The following is a 26,357-nucleotide window of genomic DNA, read 5'->3' on the forward strand; positions in this document are numbered from 1 at the left end:
GTGAATGAGGGGAGGAACTGGCCAATATCAGATCTTCCTGCCACTTCATCTCCCCGGAGCTGGTTCATATGCCTCAACTCCATCTTCTCTTTCACATTCACTCCTCTTTTTCCCCTCAAAAAGGGTTTTTGTGGCTCATTTATCTAGCTTGATCATGAATTCAAAAAAGTGTCACCACTTTAAAAAAAGTGTCATTACTAAGGCTCATTTACCCACTTGAATCCAAGAATCAAAACTGTTTTCACTACTGAAGGCGAGAACGTGCACAGTGAGGACTTGCAGGGAGCCCCTTACCGAGGGCTGTGCGATTAGCATAGGAGTGGCCTCTCCATGGGTCATGGAGCGCCACCAAGCTCTGCAGCAAGGAGACCCGAGTCATGGATTTCACCCACCAGGCACCTAGCTGATCATACAACGTCTCCATTTCCTCTTTTGTACAATAGAAATACCACCAACCTGACCTTCCCCCCAGAACCAGAGATCTGAAAGGACACTGAAAAGAACTAAATACAAGTAAATACCACCTCTGTAGTTTGGAAAGTATTTGAGGGGAAGTGTCTGAGCCCAGAGATCAGCAATCTTGAGGATGACAACGTGAGAGCCGGCACTGGAAGTCTTCCCACCCCAGAGCAGGGGACACGGGGACCTGTACTTCTGTTTGAAGCATTAGTGAGGCGGCTCATTTTCCCCCAGGGCCGCCAGGAGCCCAAGGGAATGCAAGGCCCAGGGTACAGAGCAGCTCTGGCTGCGGGCGCCCGGGTTCCACCCATCCTAACAGGGCTCAACAAGCACAGACAAGCACCTGAAGAAACAGGCAGGGAAGAAGGGAAGTATGAATCGATGTCCAAATTGGGAGTCGTTTTCTCAAATGTTGCCCTGGGTCTGAAAAGCTGCAACAGAGGGTTCTCAAGATGAATACTAGCAAGATTTCAAAGTGAGGCAAGAAATCCATTTGGCACTCATCCCCCATCCAGTGTCAGAGCCCACAGCTCCCCGACAGTACGAACCCCAATATCTGGCCCATTACCAGAACTCTCAAGCATGCTCCTGGATTCAACTCACCTCCAGGCAGTCATATCACAATGCTTCAGTGGTCAGCCCTGGGCCAGGGGACAGACAACTCCCTCATTCCGAGAGTTTAGAGATTTTTAAAGTTGAGAGGAGGGGCCACTCTGGGAATGTGAGTGAAGTTGGAAGGTTCACCTGAACATAAAGCAAAGTCTTCTTCCCCGAGGGAAGCTTCTCACAAGTCAGAGCCCCCTGAACATCACAGACCTGAGGAAGCGTCAACCCTGGCTGACTAATTTGATAACCACACGTGGCAGGAATGAGTTCACGTTCCCCTGGGCACCTACCTGGCAGCTATTGTCATGAGACCGTTGGAAGCCAGGACAGAGCGCCAAGCGTGAGCAATCCCCGCCACTGTCACCCCTTCACTTCTCACCCAGAAGGCGTGCGTCAAGGAGAGCCTGGGAAGCCGGTCGGCGTCTGTGCCCTCTGCTCCGCACGCCGGGCAGGCCACTCTCAGGCACCTGAGCTTTGTGCCCCGGCTGACTACTCCAGGCCTCTAATTTCAGCTGCCTTATCCGAAAACGAAGCCAACAGTACCTTCCTGGCCCACTCCACAGTGCGATTTGAAAATGAAATTGTTTAGGGAAGCAATTAACAAACTGAAAATTACGAATGAATAGCAAATGCGGAGTGTAATATAAGGAGAGTCGTGTCACCTTCTGTCCACCGACTGCAAAAATGGCCACAATTCTTACAGTTCTTCCCATCGAGAGGTGGACGGTTTGCTCCATTCTTGAACCCAGGCTCGCCCAATGACCTGCCTTGGCCAAAAGAATGCAGCAAATTTGACCTTGCTGGGTGGGGCCCAGGACAGAGCCTCAGAAGATTTTGACCACTCCTGCTCTGGCTCTTGCAATCCTACAGCCACGAGGTCAACAAGCCCTGTCTAACCTCGTGGATGAGGAGAAATACAGACCTCCACCATCCCCATCAGTCCAGCCGGCTACCCCCCCTGTGAGTTGGGCCATCCCAGACACCCAGACACCCACCACAGGCAAAATGTAAGTCCAGCCAAAACCCGCCAAGCCCCCCCCCCCCGTCCTGATCAGAACCCCCGGGTCACCATGTGCACAGACTCAGGAGCCCCCATAAATGGCATCCTTTAAAGCCACTGAGTAGTTGTCCTGGTTTGTTATGCACGAAAGCTAACTCCCCCACAGTGAGTGACCGCAGCAAGCTCTGGGTTCAAGAGGAACATCGCTAACAGACCAGCCATCCATGAGCTAGGAGAGGCCACATGGGGCCCAGAGTCCACTTTTCCACGGAGATGTGGGGGCTCCTCCCCCTCCGTGAATGGTCTGGCCAGGCCTGCTCTTCTCTGAGAGCCTGGACCTTAAAGCCTGCCCCCTCATCTTCCAGCAGGCCCAGGCCCACCTTCCTTTCAAGATCTGCCTTGCAATGCCCTGAAGGCTCTTCACAGCCAGAAAGGACTGGAGATGGAAAATAAATCCTTCATTTAAAAGTCAAGGAACAGGAGGACCCAGGGAGGCCCAGTGACCAAGATCAAACAGCTGCAGACAAGGTCAAGAGACAAGGTCAAGCCACTAGAGCCACTAGAGCTGGGATCTTTTCAGCTTCCTCTATAGATTTAAAACTGGCCCTAAGTTACATTCTGCTTCTCACTCTCAATCTTGTTTCTGATCACATGCCTTTAGCCTGGGACCCAGAGCCCCACAGTCCCCACTGTTCACCTGCCACAAGGCTGGTGTGTCTGTATGGGGACAAGCAAAAGCCAGCCAATACTGGGCATTTCTAGTTTGCCCTCAATTTGGCTTAAGCTGAGGCTCAGAAGACAATTAGGCACCAAATCTGCCCAGCCAGCACTTAACTGAGGCAAACCAGAGGTGCCCCCTGGCCTGGCCAGCCCGCAGGACAGCTCCAGGCTCTCTGCTTGGTACCAACCACCACTCTCCCCCGGGCCCTCTAGAGCTGATGGAAAGGCGCACTGGGAAATTATTAGTTGAGCATAAACTTGACTTCTCCCAAGTCCAGGTGAATAGTTTCTACCTTCTAGAGCCCTCAAGCACATTTATTTGGGGCCTGAGAGTCTCTGAAAACATAATAAAGAGAACTGATGCCCTCCTCAGGGTAGGATCGGCCAAAATATGGTTCTGAGTGTGACCATAATGCCTCTTGCTAGCCCACATGTGCCACGGTCTTTATTCTAGCCAAGCGACAGCACACAGCACTCCTTCCCCAACCCACCGTTGGGGCGGGAGACCAAAGCCCTATGAAGCCCTCCTGGCAGGAGCAGGCCAGCAGCATGCAGAGGGGATCTCTCTCGAGGTGGAAGGACACTTGGGGGAAGCCCCTCACTGTCAGGTAAACAGGAAAACGTATTTAGAGGCTCGGAAGGCCCAGGAGCCAGGATGGCGTCTGCGGACCCCATTCAGGAAGGAGGTAGGGGACATGGAGGAAGAGCCGGAGAAGAGACCCAGGGGAGCCCCCTGGCTTACCTTTGGTTAGCGACTCGGGGGTCAAGTCAGACATGTCCACTCGGAAGAGCAGATACTGCTGGGCTTGTATGAGGAGCCCTGGGAAGTCTCTCTCCACGGAAGCAAACTGCTCGATCTTGTTTTTCACCGATGCGAGGACCTGTCACACACGACACTTAACGATGTCAATACTGCACAGTGGAATTCCAGCCTCGGCTTCCAATGCATCCCTCAGGGGCAGCCCTCGCCACAGGGACTTTTAGGATATTAGGCGTTTGCTTGCTTTTAACGGGCCTGGGTGTTCGTGGTGGGGCACCTTCCAAACCTCAGACTCAACAGGGCTTTGCAATCTGTCTCAAATAATCGACACAACCAGCATACTAGGACGGGGAAGGAGAGCAAATGAAGCAGAACAGGAGGCAAGTGAGAGAAACAACCCGAGGCTGGAGGACCAGAGGGAGGCACCCCACTTACGCCCCCCAGAGACGCCGACGGGGTGGGCGTGGGCTCAGCGACCTACCTGGTAGAGAGAACGCACACTCGGCTGGAAGACCATGTTGGTGTTGAGCAGAAAGGAGCGCAGGAGTGGCTGGGGGTAGCTGGCCAGCTGCGTGATGATCCCGATGAGCAGCAAGTTAACATGGAGAGAGTTCTCCAGCATGTTCTCCAGCTTCGACAAAACCACGCTGATGAAGGGGCCTGCAGGAGGAGCGCTCGGCCTCAGGGCTGGCCTGGCCCCGGGGACATCTTGCCTCCGCAGCTTAGGAGCCGCTTGGCTGGCTCCCAACCGTGGGACTGCCGGGTGCAGATCAGACCCAGCCACCGAGGGGGCACCCCAGCGTGTCCCGATGCAACCCCGAACCCAGAACAAATCACCCCCAGCAAGAGAAAGCAGACGCACACGCATGGGAGCTGCTAGTTTCACTCCACGAGCAGCTCGGATACTTGGGAAATTATCACAACCCTTGACAAAGGCCGGAGGATAAGTAATTTCATTTTAGAAATTAAAGCCTACTTCTCCGTCCTGCTGCTGGCTCTCCGGGGACTGCCAAACTCGAAGACATGGTGCTCCTCGCCACAGGAGGGCACGCACTGGGGTGCTGTGTGTATGTATGTTTTAGTAACAGAAAAAGTCTTTATGTTAGTAAATAACACCAAACACATAGAAGTATGATACAAAACAGCAGCACCGTAAACAGTACGCCATCAGCAGGGACTGTCTGTCCCCAGTGAGTGCCAGGAGAAAGAGTCTGTCTCATCAAATATCACAAGGCAGAAGGGACAAGCCAGGACTGAATGAGGCCTAGGCCATAACTTTACTCACTTTCAGAAGGTAAAGTTTGAGGTGTCATAGGTTCCTCAAGAAAGAAAAGCTATAGGACTACAAAAGCCACTCATAAATAATTAGGCAAAAGGAACTTTGATCAATTTGGATCACTAGAAAATTAATATGCTTTATGTTGGAATTCATTGAAGACAGTGAAAAATCAAAAAAATTAATCTGGCATTAACAAATGACTTGAAGATGTTTTCCATTTTTACCATAAAAGTGATCCATTAAACAAAATGAAGGAGTATTCTGTATTTCCCCCAGCAGAGCTATGGATGGTGCCTGGAAACCATGGCATATTTCTAACAAAAGCACATCCCCCTTGATGAATAAATGTGCCTTGTGAAGATGTCACCAACATTAATAGGAGTTCAACAAAAACGTACTTCACCACAAGATGCTTTATTTGGAAGCCTTGGTGGTGTGAGAGAGTAAAACCCTTTACAAGAAAACAGAAGACATCCTCAAGGAACAGCAACACCAATCTTAAACCCTTACCCGTCCAACCAAGTAGCAGACAAGGGCAAGACTCCCATCGCTGCCATGACAGAGGGTGTTTCTGTAGGGGACTTGAACAAAAAAGGGTCCAGCCCCTTGTGTGTTTACATTAGCCTCAACTTCCCCACCTCTGGGACGGGACAGAGCTCCTGGGTCCCATCGCACAACACGGGCGTTCAGTGACCTCTTCAAATAGAGAGCATTGGCAGAGGCCTTGCTCACAGAACACAGCTGGGAGGCTCTGTCGAACACAGTGCAGCCAGAAACGGAATTAGATCCCACTTTGCAAGCAACTTCATGGGGCTTCAGCAAAACCCCCAGAAATGTCACTGGTATCTCTTCTTAAGACATCACAGTTCAAGCTGGCCAGATAGATGGAGAGGGAGAAGGTGGCTGCCCTCCTCTACTCCGCCCAGCCTTTCCTATCTTATCCCAACCCCCACCCCCCTTACCCCACCCCCACGCCCCTGCAGTCCCGGGCTCAGGCTCTGTTTCCCTCCAGAGGGAGCAAGGATGGGTGACCTAAGTCATTTCAGGTGGGCAGAATCTCCCATAAACATGTCTTTGACGTGAGCCCACAACTGCCCTCCCATGGCCCGATGCCACCGTCGGCCGATGGGGCCACCTACTCACAGGAAGCTGGCTGAGTGCACAGGGCCAGGACAGACCAGCTCCAGTCTGCCGCTCCTTCAGGCAGGGACATCCACCCAGCCCCCTGTGGACAGTGAGTGGCAACCCCAGCTCCCTTGCACAACAGATCATTAGGTCAAGGCCAGCGACTGTCATAATGCACTAATGACATTAATTACAATTTTTTACCATGTGCAATAAGAAACATACGTGAAACCCTTTCAGTTTCCCCTTTTAGTCTCAGTTGATTTCTAGCACTTCAAAAAAAAAAAAACTGCTTAGCAACAAACAGTTGCTAGGGGAAACTCATAAGCAGCTGAAAATCAGAAAAAACTCAGCTACAACTCAGAAAGCCACAGCTGTGTTTGGGGCTGGACAGCCCATTTCTCCTCCTTCAACTCTTCTAGGACAAGCAGACTCCCCACCTTGTGTGTGTGTGTGTCTGTCTGTCTGTCTGTCCTGGTTGGTTTGGGGGTTTTACCTGACCAAATGACAACACTCTCCCCACACTGCTCTGCCTCTTGCATTCCCTCTAGCACGGAGCAACCTGTCACCTTCATCTCAAGGCCACAAGCTATTCGGTTGCCTTGGGTACATTATTCAAATGGTCTCCTCCTAGTGGCCATGTGGGTTGTTTCCAATCTTTTTCCATCATAAACAACACTGCAGTGAACATCTTTGTGCATATGTCTTGGCACACAGATGTGCATACAGCCCGTGACATGTTCCCAGGAACAAAGCACTAGGGCATTCTGAATTCTGATCCAGTGATAAACGTCTCCCACCTGCTCTTCTGACAGCAGGGAGCTCCAGGTGGCCTTGCACACACAGACCAGTCTCGTCACTTGCCAACTGCAACACTCCCAGGCTGACAAGGCGAGTTACTCAGCTTAGCCCAAAGACCTCCCCACCGCCAGCCCCACCTCACTTCCAGAGCTTTTTGGCTTCCCGTCTCAAACACCTCACTGCCTCATCTGACACACCCATGCCCACATGGCCAGGCTCCTTCATCTTCTGACCCTTGTCTCCTCTGCCCAGGGCACTCCTTCCCGGCCATTTTTACGTGGCAGCTCCTGTCCCCTGCTTGTGCCCCTTCTCCGGGAAGTCCTTCCCATACCCCCGCTCGGGGCTCCCCTAGAGCGTGGCAGACAATCACTAATAATGCATTTCTAAGTGAGCACAGTTCTTGGTCAATGCCTCCTCTGAAAGCCTGGGAATTCCTTCATTTTTCTGTCTTTAGCATCTTGCCTAGAACCTGCCAAGTATTAGGAGATAAATCAAATGTTACTGAATGCACAGATAAAGTAATTAGATAAATGAAATGGAATGCTTTGATTTTGCTGAGCAGTGAATTCATTTCAGGGGAAATCAGGATCCCATGGAGGGATGGAAGTTAAGACTACTGCTACAGAACACTCAGAAGTTGCAAAACTACAAAATTAGGAGGAAAGATGTTTTCCTAAAGTTGTGTATGAATTCCAAAGGAGGAAAAAAAAGCAAAATTTTAGTTAAAATTACCTCTGTGTATCAAAAACCATTACATTGTGTTGGTTCTCCTGTGTATCCTATACAAAATATTGGTATTATTTAATAAGGTGTTGTATTGGCTTTTACTTCTTGCCCTACACTAGACATTGTTTCCTCACATATTTCCCAGGGCTGAAGCTCCCCTCTAAGAAAGCTGGGATTTCCTGGTATCTCCTTCCGGGAGAGCAACTGCAAAGTGGGGATATCCACCTGGTCAGAGTCAAGAGGGCAGGCCCCAGGCAAAATGGGGGGACTAATGTCCTTTCCCCCACACTAAGCTCTCTGCCCCTCCTTCAGGCAGCCAGCGCCCTCCTGCCCCCTCCCCTCCGCTTCCCCCACCGCCTGGGAAAACTGAGATTATCTAATCCTTCTTACTATGATGGACTGACTGATTGGATTTTAATTAAAACCCATTCACACTGAAATGTTACCTCAACTAGAACCTCAAGCCTTTTCATTGTGGGATTAAAAGCTTTCTCCCTCTTTAAACAAATTGTCAGGCACCAGTAAATAGATGAATAAATCCTGGAGGAGGGGTAAGAGCTACTTGAAGTCACATTAAGCCTTCCCGGCCGGACCAGAAGATAACATGGTTTCTCCTCTTTGGGGTGACCCAAGCAGGTGGAGCCTAGGATAGACTCACCCAGCTGCTGGCGGTCTGCCAGGGAAATGCAAGCCTCAGCAGAGGTGGCGAGGGGAATTACAATACACACACACTCCTGCGCCCACGAGCCCATTTAGGCCCCACAGGAGCAATTGGAGGGTTCGGGACCTCACAGCTGCAAGTGCTAGAGCCAGGATCCCCCCACAGGCCCGACTCCAAAGTCACGGCCTATCCCTCTGTGAGGTCAGCTCCTAATGGGACCTCTCCTCGCTGCCTGAACACTGTTCAGGGGTCCTGCCCCAGCCTTCCCTGTGGTTGATAAACACTCCCCTCCAGTTCCCTCTGGGAGGCAGATTCGGATTTTACTAGCTACTATTTCAGGATGTTTTCTATCAATTCCTCAACTCGATCCACTTATCCTGTCCTAGGACCTCGGCTCTCATATGATTGCTCCCTGTTGTTGGGGGTGTGTCACTGGACACGCCCATTCTCCCCCAGAGTTACAGGTTTACGTGGGTCTAGTCTGCTTATTTGGGGGTAAAGGTTCTGTGATGATCCGAAACGAGCTCTGAAGCAAAGGTGTAATTAATGCCCATGGTCTCTGATGTGTGTACACAGCGACACTGACTCAGCAGGTGCAGAGAACGGAGTGCGGAGAACAACCCAACCCCCGCACCTTCCTGCAGTTACATTCTCGTGAGGGAAACCACCACCATTTCTTCAATACATCCAAAAACACACGTTGTGGACAAAAAATTAAACTAAAGAAAATGAGGCTATTAAATAATGAGACTGGATTTTTTTGGTGCGGTTTCATCGGTCCCCTTACTTTATCACACAAGTATCATGGGAAGTAGTTACTCGACCGTGTAATATATCCTCTGATTGGCTGGGGGGGGGAGGGGAAGAGGGAGACTGCTAGAATGACAGGATAAAATGATTGAAAATGAAGCCACCCCTCTCTGCTCTTCACAGAAATACTTGGACCCCTCTGTTAAGAAAACGGATAATGCTCCTTCCCTCCCCCTACTTCCCTTTCCTGTCATGATACCTGCCCGTATTTTCAAAAGCAGAACTCAGAAAGCAATTCGAGATCATCACCTGTGAATGGGGTGCTCTGAGTCCTCACAGGACGGTGACTGGCAAAGGCAGGCCCATCTCTCGCCCCAAACGGGGATGGCACGGTATCCGTGGTGGGGGTTTCTGCTATAAAAGAATCAAAGTCATCCTCTTCCTCTTCCAGGGCCTTCTTCCCCTCTTCTGCTTCCTCCTTTTCTCCTTCGCTCTCTTCTTCCTTCCCCTCGTGCTCTTTCGAGAGAGTCAAGAGATCAGGGGAGGGGAACTTCTGTTCTATCAAGCCCTCGGTGCCAGAATCCAGTTCCTTAATGATTTGGTCATACTGGGCAATGAAATCGTCAGCCCCCAGGTTCACCTCCATTGGGTCTGAATTGTGTTCCGCCTCGGAGAGGGGAGGCGCTGACTCAGAGTTCGATTCTACGGCTGTCTCAGGCTCGTCTTCTTGTTTGGTTTCCTCGGATACCTTTTGAAATGGGTCTGAACTGTCCCTGTTCTGTTCCTCCTCTGAGTCTGTTTCTGACCGAGCACGGGGCAGGGGGCCGTTGCTCAGGGGGGGCCCCTGATCGTCAGTCTGGGCTGGGCTGGAGGGCCTCATGCTCCCCTCCTGGGAATCCCTCGTGTCCTCTGCGTCCTTCTCAGCACATAGCCTGTACACCATCACATCATCCTGAAAGTCAGACTCCTCGATGTAGGACCCTTTGAAGAGCAGGATGGCGTTCTTCTTCATCTCCTGGATGTGTTTGGGGGGATCGACAGGTGCCGGCGGGCCTGAATTCTCCAGATCATCCAAAGGCCCAGGGGAACCCACGTCTGCCCCCGAGGAGATGCCCGTGTCGTAGCTATCATCCCACTCCAATTCCGTCTGGCTCTTGTCCTTTTTTGGAGCCAGCGCGGGGCCGGTCTTCCTGGGGAGCTGCTGCGGGAGCCGGAACACCGGATAGGTGGGGGTGAGAGCACTGTCCTCTGTCAGACCCTGGCAAAAGGTCTCAGGGTCCGGAGAGTCTCCGTCATACAGGGCGGACCAGGCTCGGCAGTCCCTCATGCAACAGAGGATGTTGGCGTGGGCCTCCCACAGGTACTGCAGATAGCTGACATCCAGAGCTTTGCCGTACTCCACGATGCAGGCCGACGGAGAGAACACCTCGGCCGGTGGCTGCTCAGCAGTCCCTGCCATGGGAGGCACAGACACGTCAGAACGAGTCCCTCTCTTGCCCTTACTAGAGTTGAGGCGACACAGGCAGGGGACTCAGGTAGGACTTACTCGGGTGCTAAGATTCTGTCTCACCAGTTACTTTAGTTCTAATAATTTCTGATTAAATGATTCCTGAATAATAAAAAAAAAAAATTATTTGTTTTTAAGAAAGAACGCTAAGGGGATGCCTGGGTGGCTCAATTGGTTAAGCTTCCAACTCTTGATTTCAGCTCGGGTCATGATTTCAGGGTCTTGGGATCAAGGTCTGCATTTGCTTGAGATTCTCTCTCTCCCTCATTCTTCTTCTGACCCTCCCCCCATCATGCTCTCTATAAACAAATAAATAATCTTCAAAGAAAAAAAAAAAGGAAGAAAGAATGCTGGGAACAGAACCCCTACCCTCAGCACAGCCAGAGGAGACCTAGAACTCCACCATTTCTCCTATGGCAGGTGCTTTACCAACACTAACTGCTCCTCCCGACAGCCTTCTATGGCAGATAGCATTTACCCCATTTACAGACAAAGACATTGAGGCTCAGAGACAGAAGATCTGTTTGAGGGCAGCCTCTGTGCTCACTTCACTGGATGCCGCACATTTGCAAGCATCTTTGTCTCTTTGTCATCTAAATCTCTAGGAGGTGGGGCCAGAATTGGAGATGACATGACCTGTCTACCCGCCTGCCTATGCAACCATCCATCCATTAGGGCACCCATGCCCTGGAAAGCAACCCAAAAGATCATGGAATTGGGGATCAGAAGACCTATCAGCTGTGAACCCTGGACGAGTCACTTCCTCTGAGTATGTTTTTTCATCTGTAAAATGGAAGCACTACTTTCTTCACAGGATTAAGGAAAGAACGTGGCCAAACTTGGGGGCACTCGGCAACTGTCTGCTTAACTTAAATTTCAAATTCTGCAGCAAGGTCAGCCCCAGAATCATTCTTGAAACAACTTTCTTAGTAAATAAAAAAGACATCAATTTTCAAATAGGTTCTAAAAGCTCACTACTGGTGGGAAAATAGAAGATATCTGTACTAGCTACCTAAGAGGACAATATCTTTAAAATACAACTTGTTCCCCGTCACATAAATTATTAATTTCCATGACACACTGTACCTTTATTTAAAGAATCAGTGTGACAACCTTAATTTGTAACAATTACACTGACACCAAACACCCTGATATTTTCTTAGTCAAGGGGCCCACACTTAAACGAAATATGCTTTATCGGACAGGACGGTACCTGGGTAGACAGGATGACATTGTTTGGGGGGACATCATAATACAAACTGGAAACACTGGGGTCAGTCCCAGAGCTGGACTCTTTCCTAGCGGTCACAGGTCAGGAAGAACCTCCCTCAACTGAAACAGCCTTCTGACCTCTAAGCGTGAACAAATCCCGCTTCGTTACAGCTGCCTGCCTGAGGGACCAGCTGATCCAAGTGACCAATTAAGGTTTACTTGCATAAGATCAACTGTAGCTGGCAAACAGCACAAGTACTATAACTCCTATTTTTAAAAACCAGAATATTTGTGTTATTTTTTTTTTTTTTTAAAGCCCACTGTGGGTTAATCAAATGAATCAGATACTGCTGCCTTCTGAAAATTTCTTTTAAGGTTTTATTTATTTAACAGAAAGAGAAAGACAGCAAAAGAGGGAACACAAGTGGGAGAGGGAGAAGCAGACTTCCCGTGGAGCAGGGAGCCAGTCAGATGCAGGGCTCGATCCCAGGACCATGAGATCATGACCTGGGCTGAAGGCGGATGCTTAATGACTGAGCAACCCAGGTGTCCCTCATCTCACAAATTTTAAGTTTTACAATGATATGTTGTTGGCAGGCAAGCATCCACAAATGAGTCATTTGGGAAATTAAAATCTTAGGTAGAACCATCTCCACAGCCCTACCCCAATTCTGTTTAAAAAGACCTGCTGGTACATCTTTCTGTATCCATACTCTGAGGAGGCCACCAGGAAGCCCAGTTAAAATAAAAGTCTTGGGAACACTGACCTGGGGACTGGTGGGCATCTCAATGCACATTGATTACAAAGTGGCTATAACTCCAGACACAGAAGAAAACCACCAACCACCCAGGGATTCATAAAAATGGGACCCAAGACATTATACGCTGTCTGCCCAAAAAGAAACACACCCCGAGGAGGAATGGCACCTGGCATCCTTTACCTGCACTATCGTGCGTCCACTTCGACCAGAGAATATAATCCCTCTCCTGGTTGCCAAGCGTCAGGGTGATCCCGCTGGAGCAGCAGACGGGGGTCAGGGCGAGCAGCTTGGCCGCAGACACAGAGTAGCAGTCTCTCTCCTTCACGGCCCACCTCTGGCTCAGCATCATGTGGTTGCAAGGGATCAGGTACCTGGAAGGACAACATGGGCTGCGTTCGGCCTCTGTGATGCCCACTCCCGTCAGCCTAGCCCCAGCCGGGGCCAGACTCGTCCTCTCCCCGCTTCCAACCCAGCCGTCCCACCAGCCCCCAGGGATCGCCCCGTCACTTAAGACCTGCCAAGGGCTTCTTTCTTCTGGAGAACCCACTCTGCAGAGCACGTCAGGTCCTCTGTGCTGTAACCTCCATGAACCACCTCCCCTCCTAATGGGTCTAAGCCCAGTGTGAACTTCACCCCTACTATGTTCCTCTTTCCTTCCTCACTAATGCCCTGTCATCCCATGAAGTCTGGCTTCAGTGCCTCCCTCTCCAGGAAGGCCTCTGGGCTTCCTGCTTCAACAGAGCCACGGCCTCCCTCTGCTATACTCACCAGCCTCTACCAACGTGCTGTCACCTACAGTCATAATCACTTCTGTGTCTGCCTCCTCAGTACAATGTGCTACCAAAGCAAGGACCTCCTTTATTAGTTTGTTTTAGAATCCCAGAAATGGTGGCTTATCGTGGGCACTGAATGACTGCAGTTGCATGAAAAGGCAAAGACCCGCTCCACGATGCAAACCTCGTCTCACAAAATACGGTGACTAATGGTGCTCTGGTCGCCGGTTCCAACATAGGGTTTAGGGAGAGGGGGAAGGGTCTCCCCACACTGACAAGCAAGCAATGCTCCAGCAGGGTGTCCTTCAATTCAGCTCAGCTCTGACCTCACCTACCTGGAGACAGTGTCGCATCCCACAGGTTAAGGGTTCAGTCCTACAAGACTGTCCCTACCCCGCAACATACACACTGCAGAAGACAATCGCCAGCCTCATCTGACCAACCTGCTAAAATCAGAGGTTCCAACGACCTCCCTGCAGTGGCTCAGGAAACTCAGAGAAACATTTTATTTCCTGGATCACTGGTTTGTTAGAAAAGGAGAGAACTCAGGAAGAGTCAGAAGGAAGAGATACACAGCGAAGGGTGTGGGGAAAGGGCGCAGAGCCATGCTTTCTCTGAGTGTGCCCTTCACCCCACAGCTCCATGTGTGCAACAGCCCAGAAGGTTCGGAACCCAATCCTCTTCGATCTTTAGGGAGGCTTCATTACATAGACATGATTGATTAAATCACTGACCACTGACAGCAGATTTAACCTCCAGTTCCTCTCCCCTGCCCTGGAGGTCAGGGGAGTGGGACTGAGTTCTAACCCTCTGATCACATGGTTCAGTCTCCAAGCAACCAGCCTCCAGCCTTAGATTTGGGTCCTTGTGTTGCCTCATTAACATAACAAACACACCTTTGTTCCTCTGGTCACATAGGAAATTCCAAAGGTTTTAGGAGCTCTGTGCCAGACACAAGATGTAGACCAAATATGTATTAATTATAAATCACATCACAGTGCCCAAGGGCTCACCAAGGAGGACTGGGTCCCCTTTCACAAAAACACTTTGAGTTGGTGGTCAAAATATCTTAGTAGCACTACAAACCTAGAGACAAAAAAATCTGGGCAATGGCTTCTGACTCTTAGAGCACATAAGTAGGCCTCATGGGTAGAATAAAGTTTGCTTAAATGGCTTACTTTCTGAACAGGGAGAAAGACTATCCTGTTTCTTTAAACAAAGATGGAACAAATGGGGTGGAGGCGTCACACCGGAGCCAAGTATCCTGTGAATGTAGAAGCCAATTCCCAAGGACCCGGAGCCCTTCTTTTAACAACCGCAATCTTCAATCAACCAGAATGTTTTTGGTTCTGTTTTTAGCTCTTGAGAAAGAGGCAGTGCCGATGAAAACAAGCCATGATGAAGGATTCCGGGAAAGAGATAAAAGTACACTTTTCAAGGTATGTAGTGAGGCCTGAAAACAACTCTCCCACATCTCCTATTGCTCCAACTGAGGAAACCTACAGATACATAAATGGCTGCTGGGCTGCGGGAGCCTGAGTCAAGGGGGAAAAGAGACTGAATTTGTTTTGTGGTACTCTACACTAAAGGTCTTTTTTTTTTTTTTTTTTTAAAGATTTTGTTTATTTATTTAAGAGATCACAAGTAGCCAGAGAGGCAGAGAGAGAGCACGGGGAAGCAGGCTCCCTGCTGAGCAGAGAGCCCGATGCCAGGCTCCATCCCAGGACCCTGAGATCATGACCTGAGCTGAAGGCAGAGGCTTAACCCACTGAGCCACCCAGGCGCCCCTACACTAAAGGTCTTAATAACTCTCAAGGTATGAAATGACAACCTTGCCACTTACCCCTTCTGTTCTCAAAGAACACCAAGCTGTCCACCCAGTGCTCTGGCCAGGGGTCCCCCCGTCTCTCTCCTGCACCTGCGGGCACCAGACCCACACACACCGGACACCTCAACTTGCTGTGGCCAAGACGAAGACAGACCCCACCTGCCTACTTTCTCAAGCTAGAGTGCATGGAAATCAAAGGTCATAAAAGCAGACATGGAAAGAGAGGAGAGGGCAGTATGGGACAGGGGGCAGGTCTGTGCTAATTCTTGGGGTCTTGTATCTGAACACCCACGGAGAAGAAACAGAAGTTGTGGGTGGAAGATAAAGGAGTTCTTCTCACAAGGACCTCTGTGAGCAGGGACACTCTGGTGACAGAAGGATGCAGAGAAGAGAAGCTTTCTCTTCTCTGCTTGCATGGGCACAGTGGGGGCCCTGAGGCACAAGGGTGAGCAGTATAGCCTCCGGGGCTGGGCTGGGGTGGAGTGAGATGCACCAACTACATGGGCCATGGGGCCAGAAGAGGCCACGTCAGACATTGCTGGGGCAACAGCGGTGGGGGACAGACCTGTTCATGACCATGCATTAAAAGCCCTCTCTCAGACCAAGGTCTCCACATGAGGGGTGAGGGTCAGAAGAAACATACCATGTAGTTGCTGATAGGAATTGTTCTGTTCTCACAAGCTGGTGAGGCCCAGGGAAACTCAGATGACACAGGATTTATCAACTCCTTATTTTCATCATTAATCATTTCAGAAACAAATTGCTTCGATGCTTTCACATACTGCAGGAACTCAATGACGACTTGCAGCTCAAACTAAGCATAGTTCATGATTTAAGTTGATATACACAGATTTCTACTCTTTGTTTGGAAGTACTTTTAAAAAATGGAACACTGGATCAAACCTAATAAAGCTATTTATCAAATATCACCAGTGGGGAGCGTGAAATTATATTAGAATAAAGAGTTACTGGGAATTTGCAGCTTTGCAAACACATGTTTTCAGGAGAAACTAAGAATTTTCTTCTGAGTAAATCAAATAAAGGGAGATTCCTCTATAGGCTGAAGGAGAGGTTCTATCAAATTGAAAATGGAGAGTTAGTTCAAATGGGTAATCCCCACCCCACCTTGTCCTCAAAGAAGTAGTTCTAGTGTGTCTCTGTAATGAAGGGTTATCCCAGTTGGAAGTGAGGGAAAACCATGCATTGACCTTCCGTCTTCCCAGCATTTACAGGGAAAGACTGGGAACAGAATGAATGTCAGAAGATGCCCTACGCCTGGGTGGCTCAGTTGGTTAAGCAGCTGCCTTCAGCTCAGGTCATGATCCCAGGGTCCTGGGATCGAGTCCCACATGGGGCTCCTTGCTCGGCAGGGAGCCAGCTTCTCCCTCTGCCTCTGCCTGCCTCTCTGTCTGCCTGTGCTTGCTCGCTCTCTCTCCCTCTGTCTCTGACAAATAAATAAAATCTTTAAAAAAAAAAAAAAAGAAGAAGATGCCCTAATGTCCAATATCACAATGAAGTAGCTGTGGATAGCAGAAAAATCACTCAGGAATTCAGTACAGGTGCTTGTCATCAAGCCATCTATCTATTCATACTGACTCTGTTTGGATGCTTTGTTTAAATAGAGGAAAGTAGTAGAAATAATAAAAAACGAGTAACTCTCTAATTGTAGAGACCCAGATTACCCAAAGCTGTCCCCCAATACAGCAGGAAAAAACGATACTGCCCATCCTGTCCTCCCTTTCTGCATCACCTTCCCAAGCAACCCTCGGCAACCCTGCGCCTACTCTCTATTTCCCTGGATATCACTCCCTGAAGCAAGTATCATCATCGCTTCTGAAACAGCTCAGTGACAGGCAATCAATAACAAAGCCCATATATTGCCTGCCGCTCACTACACTGACGGGCAACACAAGCAAAACGACGCAGTGAAGTAAGTACGATGAAGGAACAAGGTGCTTCTAGGAGCTGGTGAGAAGCTTGGCAATGCCTGGGGTAGGCCCAAATCTACAAAGCAACATCAGTACATTTTAACAGATTGTTTTTCAAAGATATTTGGACCTTATTTCTCCTATGCCTCCTATTCATCTTACATTACGCTGGCTTACACTTTTTTTTTCTTTTTTTTTTTTTTTTTTTGCACTTTCCTCCCAGACACCTAACTCCCATACAAGATGGACATTTTCCTGAAGTGGACACACAGCTTCTCTGAAGCAAATCCTCTATCTATCTGAACACAACAGGCAATGCGATTCAAAAACCTGACAATGGACCAGCACTTCTGGGGGAAAAAAAAATGCCCTACCAGAATATTCAGAAATGACACTCAGGGTATTAAGCAATTAAATTTTACCTAGGGGTACCTGGGTGGTGCATTGGGCTAAGCATCTGACTTGATTTCAGCTCAGATCACGATCATCGTGGTCATGTGATCAAGCCTCACACTGGGCTCAGCAATCAGCGCTGAGTCTGCTTGAGATTCTCTCTCTCCTTCTGCCCCTACCCCACCCCCAAGCATATTCTCTCTCTCTCTCTCTCTCAAAATAAATAAATAAATAAAATCTTAAAAAAAATTTTTGGGGGTCGGGGGGCGACACTTGGGTGGCTCAGTCAGTTAAATATCTGTCTTCAGCTCAGGTCATGATTCCAGTGTCCTAGAATTGAGTCCTGGGTCAGGGATCCCTACTCAGTGGGGAACCTGCTTCTTCCTCTTTCTCCCTCTCCCTGCTGCTCCCTCTGCTTGTGCTCTCTCTCTGTGTCAAATAAATAAATAAATAAATAAATAAAATATTTGATTTGGGGCGGGGGGGCCTAAACTGGGCAGTCCCAGGAACGTGGGATGATCTGTCACTTTTTTGCTTATCAGCATCTTCTGCCTGACTTTGACCTATTGTACATCACATCCATGGAGGCTGGCAGCTTCTCCCTGGCTTTCGCTCACTAAAATAGCCTCTCTTTGGGGGTACCTTATTTCGACTTCCATTTCCTGATACTATGCTAACTGAAAGAAACATATCAGTCACAAATGGATAATCACTTTGAAATATCAATATTTAAGATTATTTAGATTGCAACAAAAATTGTCCTGTTGTTACTATTTATCACCTAACAAATAGCTTCATTAAATGGATTCACAGAATCCTGTCTGCTCTGCTGCCTCTCCAATCTACAAGTCTATCACACACACTCGAACCACCACCGTGGCAACAACAGAAAGAACAGATTATAAATCTGGTTTTTTATGTCCCTTCAGATAAAGTTTAAATGACTAGAAGAAGAAGGATTTTTCACTGTCCTTGCTTCTGTACAGATTCTAAATCAGAAAAGACAATGTTTTCATTAGTTTAAGATGTCTTTTCCAGGAAATTCTCCTCCCTTAAATTTGTGTAGTACTTTACAGTGTTTCAAAACATTTCTTACACATGCCACCAGAACTGATTCACCCATACACCTTATTATGAGATTGGAATTCGAAAACTGGAATAGGTCAGATTGAGTCAGCAGCCCACTCTCACTCTAACGGGATATGTTACCCTTTATCAGATTAACCACCAGCATCCTAGCCTTGGCCTCATATTTTTAATCTCTTTATCGCTTTCTGCTTCAAATTTAGTAACTTCTTCAATCTAGCTCCTCATTCATTAATTCTCACTAATTTCTGTCTTATATGCTATTCACCCAAACCCTGGATTCTTCACTGTAATAATCAGTTTTTATTTCCAAGAGCTCTAGTTTTTATTTCCAAGAGCTTCAAATCCGCCTGTCATTTTTGCTTGATTATTAAAACACCATTTCTTGGGCAGAAAATAACAAGTGTTGGCAGGGATACAGAGGACCTGGAGCCCTGGCACACTGTTGGTGGGCACATAAAACGGTGCCGCTGTTATGGAAAACAGAAAAAAATTCAGGTAGAATTGCCATATGATTCAGCAATCCCACTTCTGGGTAACTCACCCACAAGAATTGAAAGCGGGGTGCTGAAGAGAGGTATCTGCACTCTTACATTCATAGCAGCATTGTTCACAAGTGCCAGAAAGTGGAAATAACCCAAAAGGTCCATCAGCGATAAATGGATAAACAACATAAATAGTGGAGTATTATTCAGCCTTAAGAAGCAAGGAAATTCTCACACAGGAAACGACCTGAAGACACTACGCTAAGTTAAATGATTCAGGAACCCAAAGGGTATGACTCCGCGTAGTTGAGGTCACTAGAGTGGACAAATGCACAGAGACAGAAAGTGGAAGAGCAGCCCTAGGGGCGGGCGGAGGGAGAACAGTGAGTGAGTGTAGACCAGGTGCAGGATGTTGGTGTGGCGAGGCGCGGGAGCGGGATGTGGATGGTAGCAAGGGCCATACCACCATGTGGATATCTTCAGTACCACTGAACTGTATGGTGATGGTGGCAAATTTTCCATTATGTATGTTATGACAATTAAAAATAATTTAAAATGTGAGATGGGGGTGCGCCTGGGTGGCTCAGTGGGTTAAGCCTCTGCCTTCGGCTCAGGTCATGATCTCAGGGTCCTGGGATCGAGCCCCGCGTCGGGCTCTCTGCTCAGCAGGGAGCCTGCTTCCTCCTCTCTCTCTGCCTGCCTCTCTGCCTACATGTAATCTGTCTGTCAGATAAATAAACAAAATCTTTTTAAAAACTAAATAAATAAATTAATTAAATTAAATAAAATGTGAGATGGGAAGGAGCCCACCTGTCAGAGGTCAGAGACCAGGAAGCAAAGGCTTCCCACAAGGCCACCACGTGCCTGACTCCCACATACGTCCCCTCATCGGCTCCCCTAGTGGCATCTCCGAGGCAGTGAGGAGGAATTAGAAATAAAATATTACATCTAGGGCCACGATCATCATCATATCATCACATCACCCTCAGCAGGGAAGGCAGTCAGGCTCAGAGAGCCTGAGAGCAGGTGGGTACATGCGACAAGTCTTCCATGACCCCAGGCAAAACAACTAGCCCTGACCCACACACAGAAATGTCACAGCCATGAGCTGGTCTCTTCCCCTTCATGTGGTACATGCCTGGATCTCAAAAAAGAAGCCAATGCTGTCTCTGAGGACAGTTTTGAACACAACGAGCACCACTTTATGAGAAGACAAAGGTGAGGAGTGTTCGTTCCCCGTGTGGAAGGCCCCAAATGGCCAGAGGCCAGTAGCTGGCCAGTAGCCGGGCCCATTTTGACATGGCAGCTCAGAGGGGAGAAGCTCTGCAGGGTTCCAGGGCCCCTGACAAGGATGGCTGTGTTTCATGCCTCCCAAGAAGCAGTGGTTACAAATTTAACATTTAAATATAATCAGGTTTTAGCCTTGTTGGAGCCAAAGGCTGGTTTTTGGCAATAAAAAAGGGCTTTAACAAGTGTCTATGACGGATTATGTTCAGGCTTTGCTAATGCATCCCTCATGTCAGCAGAGACGTGAGGGGCGGCTGAAGCAATCCTATCAGGATGGGCCGTTCTGCCCCAAATGTCCTAGCCAGACTACCAAGGCTCTGTCTTCGTGATTAGAGTTGGTCTTTGCCAATGCCTTAAGATCAGTTACTATGACCTCCTCTAAACCCCTAAGACTCTGTTTACAGTGACAAAATGAAGGAGAGATGCTCTCCCATCAAATGGCAACTCTGTAAGGCTCCACCAGGATCCGCCACCACCTTGCCCAGCCTGGCTTTTCTAACCAGTCCATTTGTAGAAGGCTCGAGCAGCACTGTACCCTCCTTCAACCAGTGGTTCTCAGAATTGGCAGCGCAGCTGAATCCCCTGCAGAGTGCGTTAAACCACAGCTCGCTGGGTCCCACCCACCCCCAGAGTTCGAGTTGGCACACCTGGGACAAGGCCAAGCACCTGCATTTCTGACATGATCCTGGGTGCGGCCTGTGCTCCTGCCCCACCATCACCTTGCCATCCCCCTACCTTTCCACGGCTAGCATGCCGGAGACGTCGTCACTTTCGCTTGGAATGCCATCTCCTCAGTGTGATGTCAAAAGCTCAATGGCAACCAGGGGCCAGTCCAAGTCTTCTCCCTTTCCCCTGCCCCAGGCTTCTTCTGCCCTCTTTCCCAAGGAGGGGTCAAAGGAAGGGTCAGAACATCCATTAAAATGGGGAGGAGGGAGAAGGGTGTGGTAGGCAGCCCTGGTTGGCTTTTTCCCTTTTTGCTTCCACACCACCAGACAGAGAGGTAGGAGGCACGCACCCCACCAACTCTTCCTCTCTTCCTTTACCAAAGCAGATGCTTCCCTGCGGGACCCCAGAAGGAGAGGCAGAGCTAGGCCAAGGCAGGATTCCATGTTCCTGAGGCCCCCTGCCTAACAACCAGATGGGTGTCATCCTAATAGCCGTCCACGTTGCTTCCTGACACCTCTCCTCAAATAACAGCTGTTTGCCGACACGTTTCTCACCTGTACTTCTGGAGGTCATGCTTTTTCTACCTTGTTTAGAAGTCCTTTCCAATCTGTCTACCCCATGCCCTACTCTCTTCTGACTTGTACCCAGGAAGTACTCATTAAATATTTACCGAATTTAATTGAAACATCCTCTGAGGTCAGAGAGTGCATGTTGTCAATGTACCATTAGGAAAGCAAGAGTCATAGAAATTATATATCAAGAACATTTCATATTTGGGAAAGTCATTTCCTATACCACACGCCCCCAGAAATGTACTTCGGGAGAAGGTCATTCAGCCGCAGACCAGAGGAGTTTTCAGAGTCTGTAGATTTCTAAAGAGCCTATTATTTCCAGGAGGATATATTATAATACAATGTACTTAGCCCCCTAAAAACTCTTGTTAGTAAAACTAAAATGAACTTTGGGAAATAATACAGAGAAATTAGACTCATATCCTTGGTAAAATTTTTCCTTAGAAGCATGGCCCCTATTTAGCTTCTATTAACCACCCCCCCCCCCAAATATAATAGCACTAGTATAGACTTGAGTTTTCCTTTAGAGAGAACAAAAGATGGCAACTCACCTTAGAACTAGTTGTAACATCACATCTTCGCAATGTAAACCGATAAGAGTTCTAAATAATGCCAGGGACACCACACAGAGCTGGGAAGCAATAAACACACATTCTATTTCATATATTGGAAGGATAGCTCTACTCCCCACAGATGGAAAATAAATCAGAATTACAAAATAAAATGGCCTCCTTTTTTAGCAGCTTTGATAAAAACATGCTCCTGTTGTGTGTGTGTGAAGAATGTGTGTGAAGGCTTTTCGTTCTCCTATAGGATTTGATTAGAAAGCCTATGCCTAGAATTATGCCATTACACAGAGTTACACTCCTCTGAAATGCGTTTGCTCTTATTTCCGACTTTTACAGATCCACATAAGCAAGTCCCTACCACTCTCCAATACACACACGGACACACTCACACACATGATCTCCTGCTTGGCACTTGTTTTCCCAAGTTATCTTCAAATATGGCGCTGGTTATTTACAAGACAGAGCTACCAGAAAATTGCAAATGACCTGACCAGCACCCCCTCTAGAGTTCTTAGCTCACGCCTCAGCTCCTCTTGGCTTATCTCTTGGGTTTGGGGCATACATTCTCCTTGGTTCCATTTCCAATAGTGCTGAGGCTATGATGATACACTTTTCTAAGAAGCTCAGTCAAAAACAAGAATTCATTCACTCTCTAATTTCCGAAAAGGAAAGATAAACGGCAAACAGGGAGGATACCCAAAGGTTTATTATAAACTGATTGTACCCTTTTGGGAGTAAGCTTTTTATCATTCCATCAGACCACTTAAGTAATTTTTTGCCCCAGTGAGAAAGTGCTAGTCTAGTCTGTCTGCTAGGCAGGATGGACTTAAAACCTGGTTGGTGGAATTCAGAATGGTTGTCATAATAGTAAGAGCTACAAGAATAGAAAAAATAATATTCCTCATTTATTCCCAAAACAAACTCTCGTGAAATTTGTTCTGAGTTATAAAGTCCATTCCTCTGGGGCTCTCCTTACCCGAAATGGGGTGTTGATTCGGCTGGTGAGGGTATCTAGGATGTGGACATTCTCATGCTGGTGCAAAAGGATAAAACGGAGGAAGATCTCGAGTAGCGCTGGCTCGGAGATACTACGCAGGAAAAGGTCCAGATACGCAGTTGTGGTCATGACCTCCTCCACAGTCACCTGGGACCAACGACAGAATGAGCACAAGTGAGCGTCCTCTCGATGCTGTGATCCATGTTTCCCCAAAGGCCCCTCGCCTCACCGCAGTGACCCCATCAAGGCAAGGACACACCATCCACCAGAACCCGCTTCAGAGCCGCATCTGAAGCCTATAACCTATTCACATTCCACGACACCTCATGCTGCTTCCGCCCTTCAATTCAGTAAGGGAGAAGCAAAGACATAAAAAAGCAATTCAAGTGTTCTGACAACTCTAATCATCAAATGCAGTTCAAATACCATAAAGATTTTAGTGTGGAACCACAAAGGGGAAAAAAGAGATCATAGAAAGTATCTGTGTGGTCGGTAAAGAATTAATTAGAACGCCCAGTGTAACTGTTTCGTTAGTAGTCATCCAATAAATATTTATTGGACCCTGCTATATACCAGGAGCTAGAAAATGTAAGGACACATTTTCTGTCCAGGAAGATGGGTGTAGACGTAGAATCTCATAAGCGAAATAACATCATCAGTGGGAACTAAGAGGGACAGACGCAGAGTTCCACAGATGTCTAGATAGGTTTCTGGAATGTTGCAAGTCAAATTTGTATAACTGAATAACATTCATAAAGTGTTACTTCTAAAGTAACTGACTTTTTGTTTTTTTTTAAAATAACACAAACGAGTACTGTCTACGTGGTGTGAATTTCCTTGCAGTAGAATGTGAGTGTTGCTGGGAAGAGAAGACTCTGAACAGTCAAGTTTTCAAAGTGCCAAGGATTTGGTACTCAAAGCCTTTGGATTTTCAACATTTTGATAGGGAGTATTTTCAGAGCTCATATGCAATTCTCTGTCTTCTTCTTCTTACTTTTTTTTTTTTTTTAAGATTTTATTTATTTATTTGACAGAGAAAGACACAGCGAGAGAGGGGACACAAGCAGGGGGAGTGGGAGAGGGAGAAGCAGGCTTCCCGCTGAGCAGGGAGCTCCATACAGGGCTCGATCCCGGGACCCTGGGATCATGACCTGAGTGAAGGCAGAACCTAACGACTGAGCCCCCCAGGCGCCCCTATTCTTTAGCTTCCCAAACGCAAAGTTCCACACCTCTTCATGAACAGGGGTCATCTGCTGCCTTACTGTCTGTAGAGAATTACCCACCCTGGGAGGCATGAAAATCACCAAGGCAACAGCTGCAAATCTCAGACTCCACCCCTCTGCCCTCGAAATCTTGGAAATCTCCCCAGTCCTGAGTCTAACACCCTTGATCACTTGATGTTAAGTGAAACAGAAAGCGAGGCTTCTTGAATGATTACATCTTCTCTTTTCCAGTTATTCACTTCTTTCTTCCTTCCTTTCGAAGTGTGAACTGTCATATTATCATACTGGGACTGGTCATTTCTTTTATAACACACTCCTCTTTCCTTTGGAATGTTCTGCCTTCAGAAGCCACAAAGCAGCTTAGAAATCAGATGTCCAAATCTGCTCTATAAGTATAGATAGGCCCCATGCAGGTGTATGCGTACATAAAGGCTTAAATTATTTTTATAAATTTTCTTGCAGGGGGGCGGGGCACCTGGGTGTCTCAGTCTGTTGAGAAGATGCCTTCGGCTCAGGTCAAGGTCCCAGAGTCCTGGGATCGAGCCCCACGTCAGGCTCCCTGCTTGATGGAGAGCTGCTTCTCTCTCTGCCTGCGGCTCCCCCTTCTTGGCTCTCTCACTCTTGCTCTATCTCAGATAAATAAATAAAATCTTTTTAAAAAATAAAAATAAAATAAATTTTCTTGAGCCTTAGGGATGTTCCAGACAGAGGAGTCCAGATGGATAAGATACAACCATATCAGTGTTGTCTATCTTCTTTACGCTAAGTCAGGCATGCTGACACAGTACAGGTGAACTCACCCTCTTGGGGCGGACAGTGAGCGGCCTGAGCATGCACATATCAGAGGGCAAACACTCTGCCCCTCCAGCTCAGCGCCCATGCCGCGAGCCCTCAAAACATTCAACACACCACTGTGTCATCTGGCCAACTTTACAGGGCTCTCTGTGGCCCAGATAAAACAAAGGAAACGTAAACCTCAACCACCTGGTAAATAAATTACCTTCTGAGAAAAGTGTTTCTCAGGAGCTGCCCCTGCTCCTGAAACCCACTGCTTCTGTCCCTGTGTTTCTTGGTCTTCTCTGGTCCGAGACTCATGGCACTCTTAATGCTGTCCTGGGATGCACGCTGTGGCTTGTGTATTACTCCAGTGCAATGTACAGAGTTTGGCAAGTGAAGGGACTGCCTATAACATTTCCTGAATAAATGATAGCCCCTGAGGTCCTAGTGATTTACATTTGCCGGAACTGAGCTTAATTTTTTAATTCATCTCTCCTCTCTGGCCCTCTGCTCTGAGGGCCCCTGAAAGGGGGGGGGCATTTTTTTTCTAAACACCTACAGAATAATGGATGTCACCAAATATAGCTAAAGGGGAAACGACCCACACCACCACCAAACACGCAGCTCCGTTAGCTCGCACCTGTTCTGCTGCTGCAGTCTCGGGGTCCTTTAGCCGAAACTGAATCTAAAGTCATGTAGGCAGAAGTCCGATTCCCTAATAATTAAATGGCTAGGGAAAAAAGTAGCACTTTTTGAACAGGCCATGCATGCATGCAGTTTCTGCGATAGTGCATTTCAACCTTACTTACTGAGTTGCGGCGCTGATAAATCCTGCAGAATTCCAGGAGCAGTCTTTGCACCAACAATGCACCACCAGCTTTTCCCCCCCTTAAGTTACACATAACCTTAATAAGCTCAAAAGCACAGCAATAAACCCTTTAGAATAGAAGTCTCGGTCTTTGGGGGCTGACATGAAAGCAGGGCATTAAGCATCTATTGTTTACTACTCTTAGGCTGCATAAATGAAAGATTTTATTATTATTATTATTATTTTTAGCAATCAAAGCTGTCATTTATGAGCTAAGAGGATTTAAGAAAAACACTTGGAGGGCTGGCATTTACATAACATGGTATAAATGCCAAAACCCAATTTTATTAAGCATCAAGTTGCAACCTCTTTGTAAATCGAGGTCACCCTCACCTTAAACTAATACCCAAGCCAAGAAAATCTGGTTCCCTTCTCTTTCTGTCTCTTCCCTCCTCCATATTCAAGGAGCCCTCAGAAGACTTTTATCCCAGAAAATCTTTTCCTGCCCCATTATCTTACTTTGCAGAATCTTCCTCTAAACCCCCAAATAGACATGCTCCTTAAGGAGGATGAGACCAGAGCCTAAGTATGATCACTG

General features: G+C 47.9%; 1 protein-coding gene across 3 annotated transcripts in view; it reads right to left on the reverse strand.

Moving 5' to 3' along the window:
* FHIP1A (FHF complex subunit HOOK interacting protein 1A) overlaps positions 1-26,357 on the reverse strand; it is a 235,112-nt gene that overhangs the window by 10,535 nt on the left and 198,220 nt on the right. For all 3 annotated transcript variants that reach the window (XM_059175474.1, XM_059175482.1, XM_059175466.1), the window contains 6 exons: positions 22,931-23,098; positions 21,937-22,016; positions 12,548-12,738; positions 9,197-10,339; positions 4,027-4,205; positions 3,528-3,666 (listed from right to left, as the gene is read on the reverse strand). In XM_059175474.1, coding sequence (XP_059031457.1) covers positions 3,528-3,666; positions 4,027-4,205; positions 9,197-10,339; positions 12,548-12,738; positions 21,937-22,016; positions 22,931-23,098 — 1,900 coding nt within the window. The remainder of the gene's footprint in view (positions 1-3,527; positions 3,667-4,026; positions 4,206-9,196; positions 10,340-12,547; positions 12,739-21,936; positions 22,017-22,930; positions 23,099-26,357) is intronic.

The sequence above is a fragment of the Mustela lutreola genome, chromosome 1, assembly GCF_030435805.1.
Source record: "Mustela lutreola isolate mMusLut2 chromosome 1, mMusLut2.pri, whole genome shotgun sequence".
Lineage (NCBI taxonomy): Eukaryota > Metazoa > Chordata > Mammalia > Carnivora > Mustelidae > Mustela > Mustela lutreola.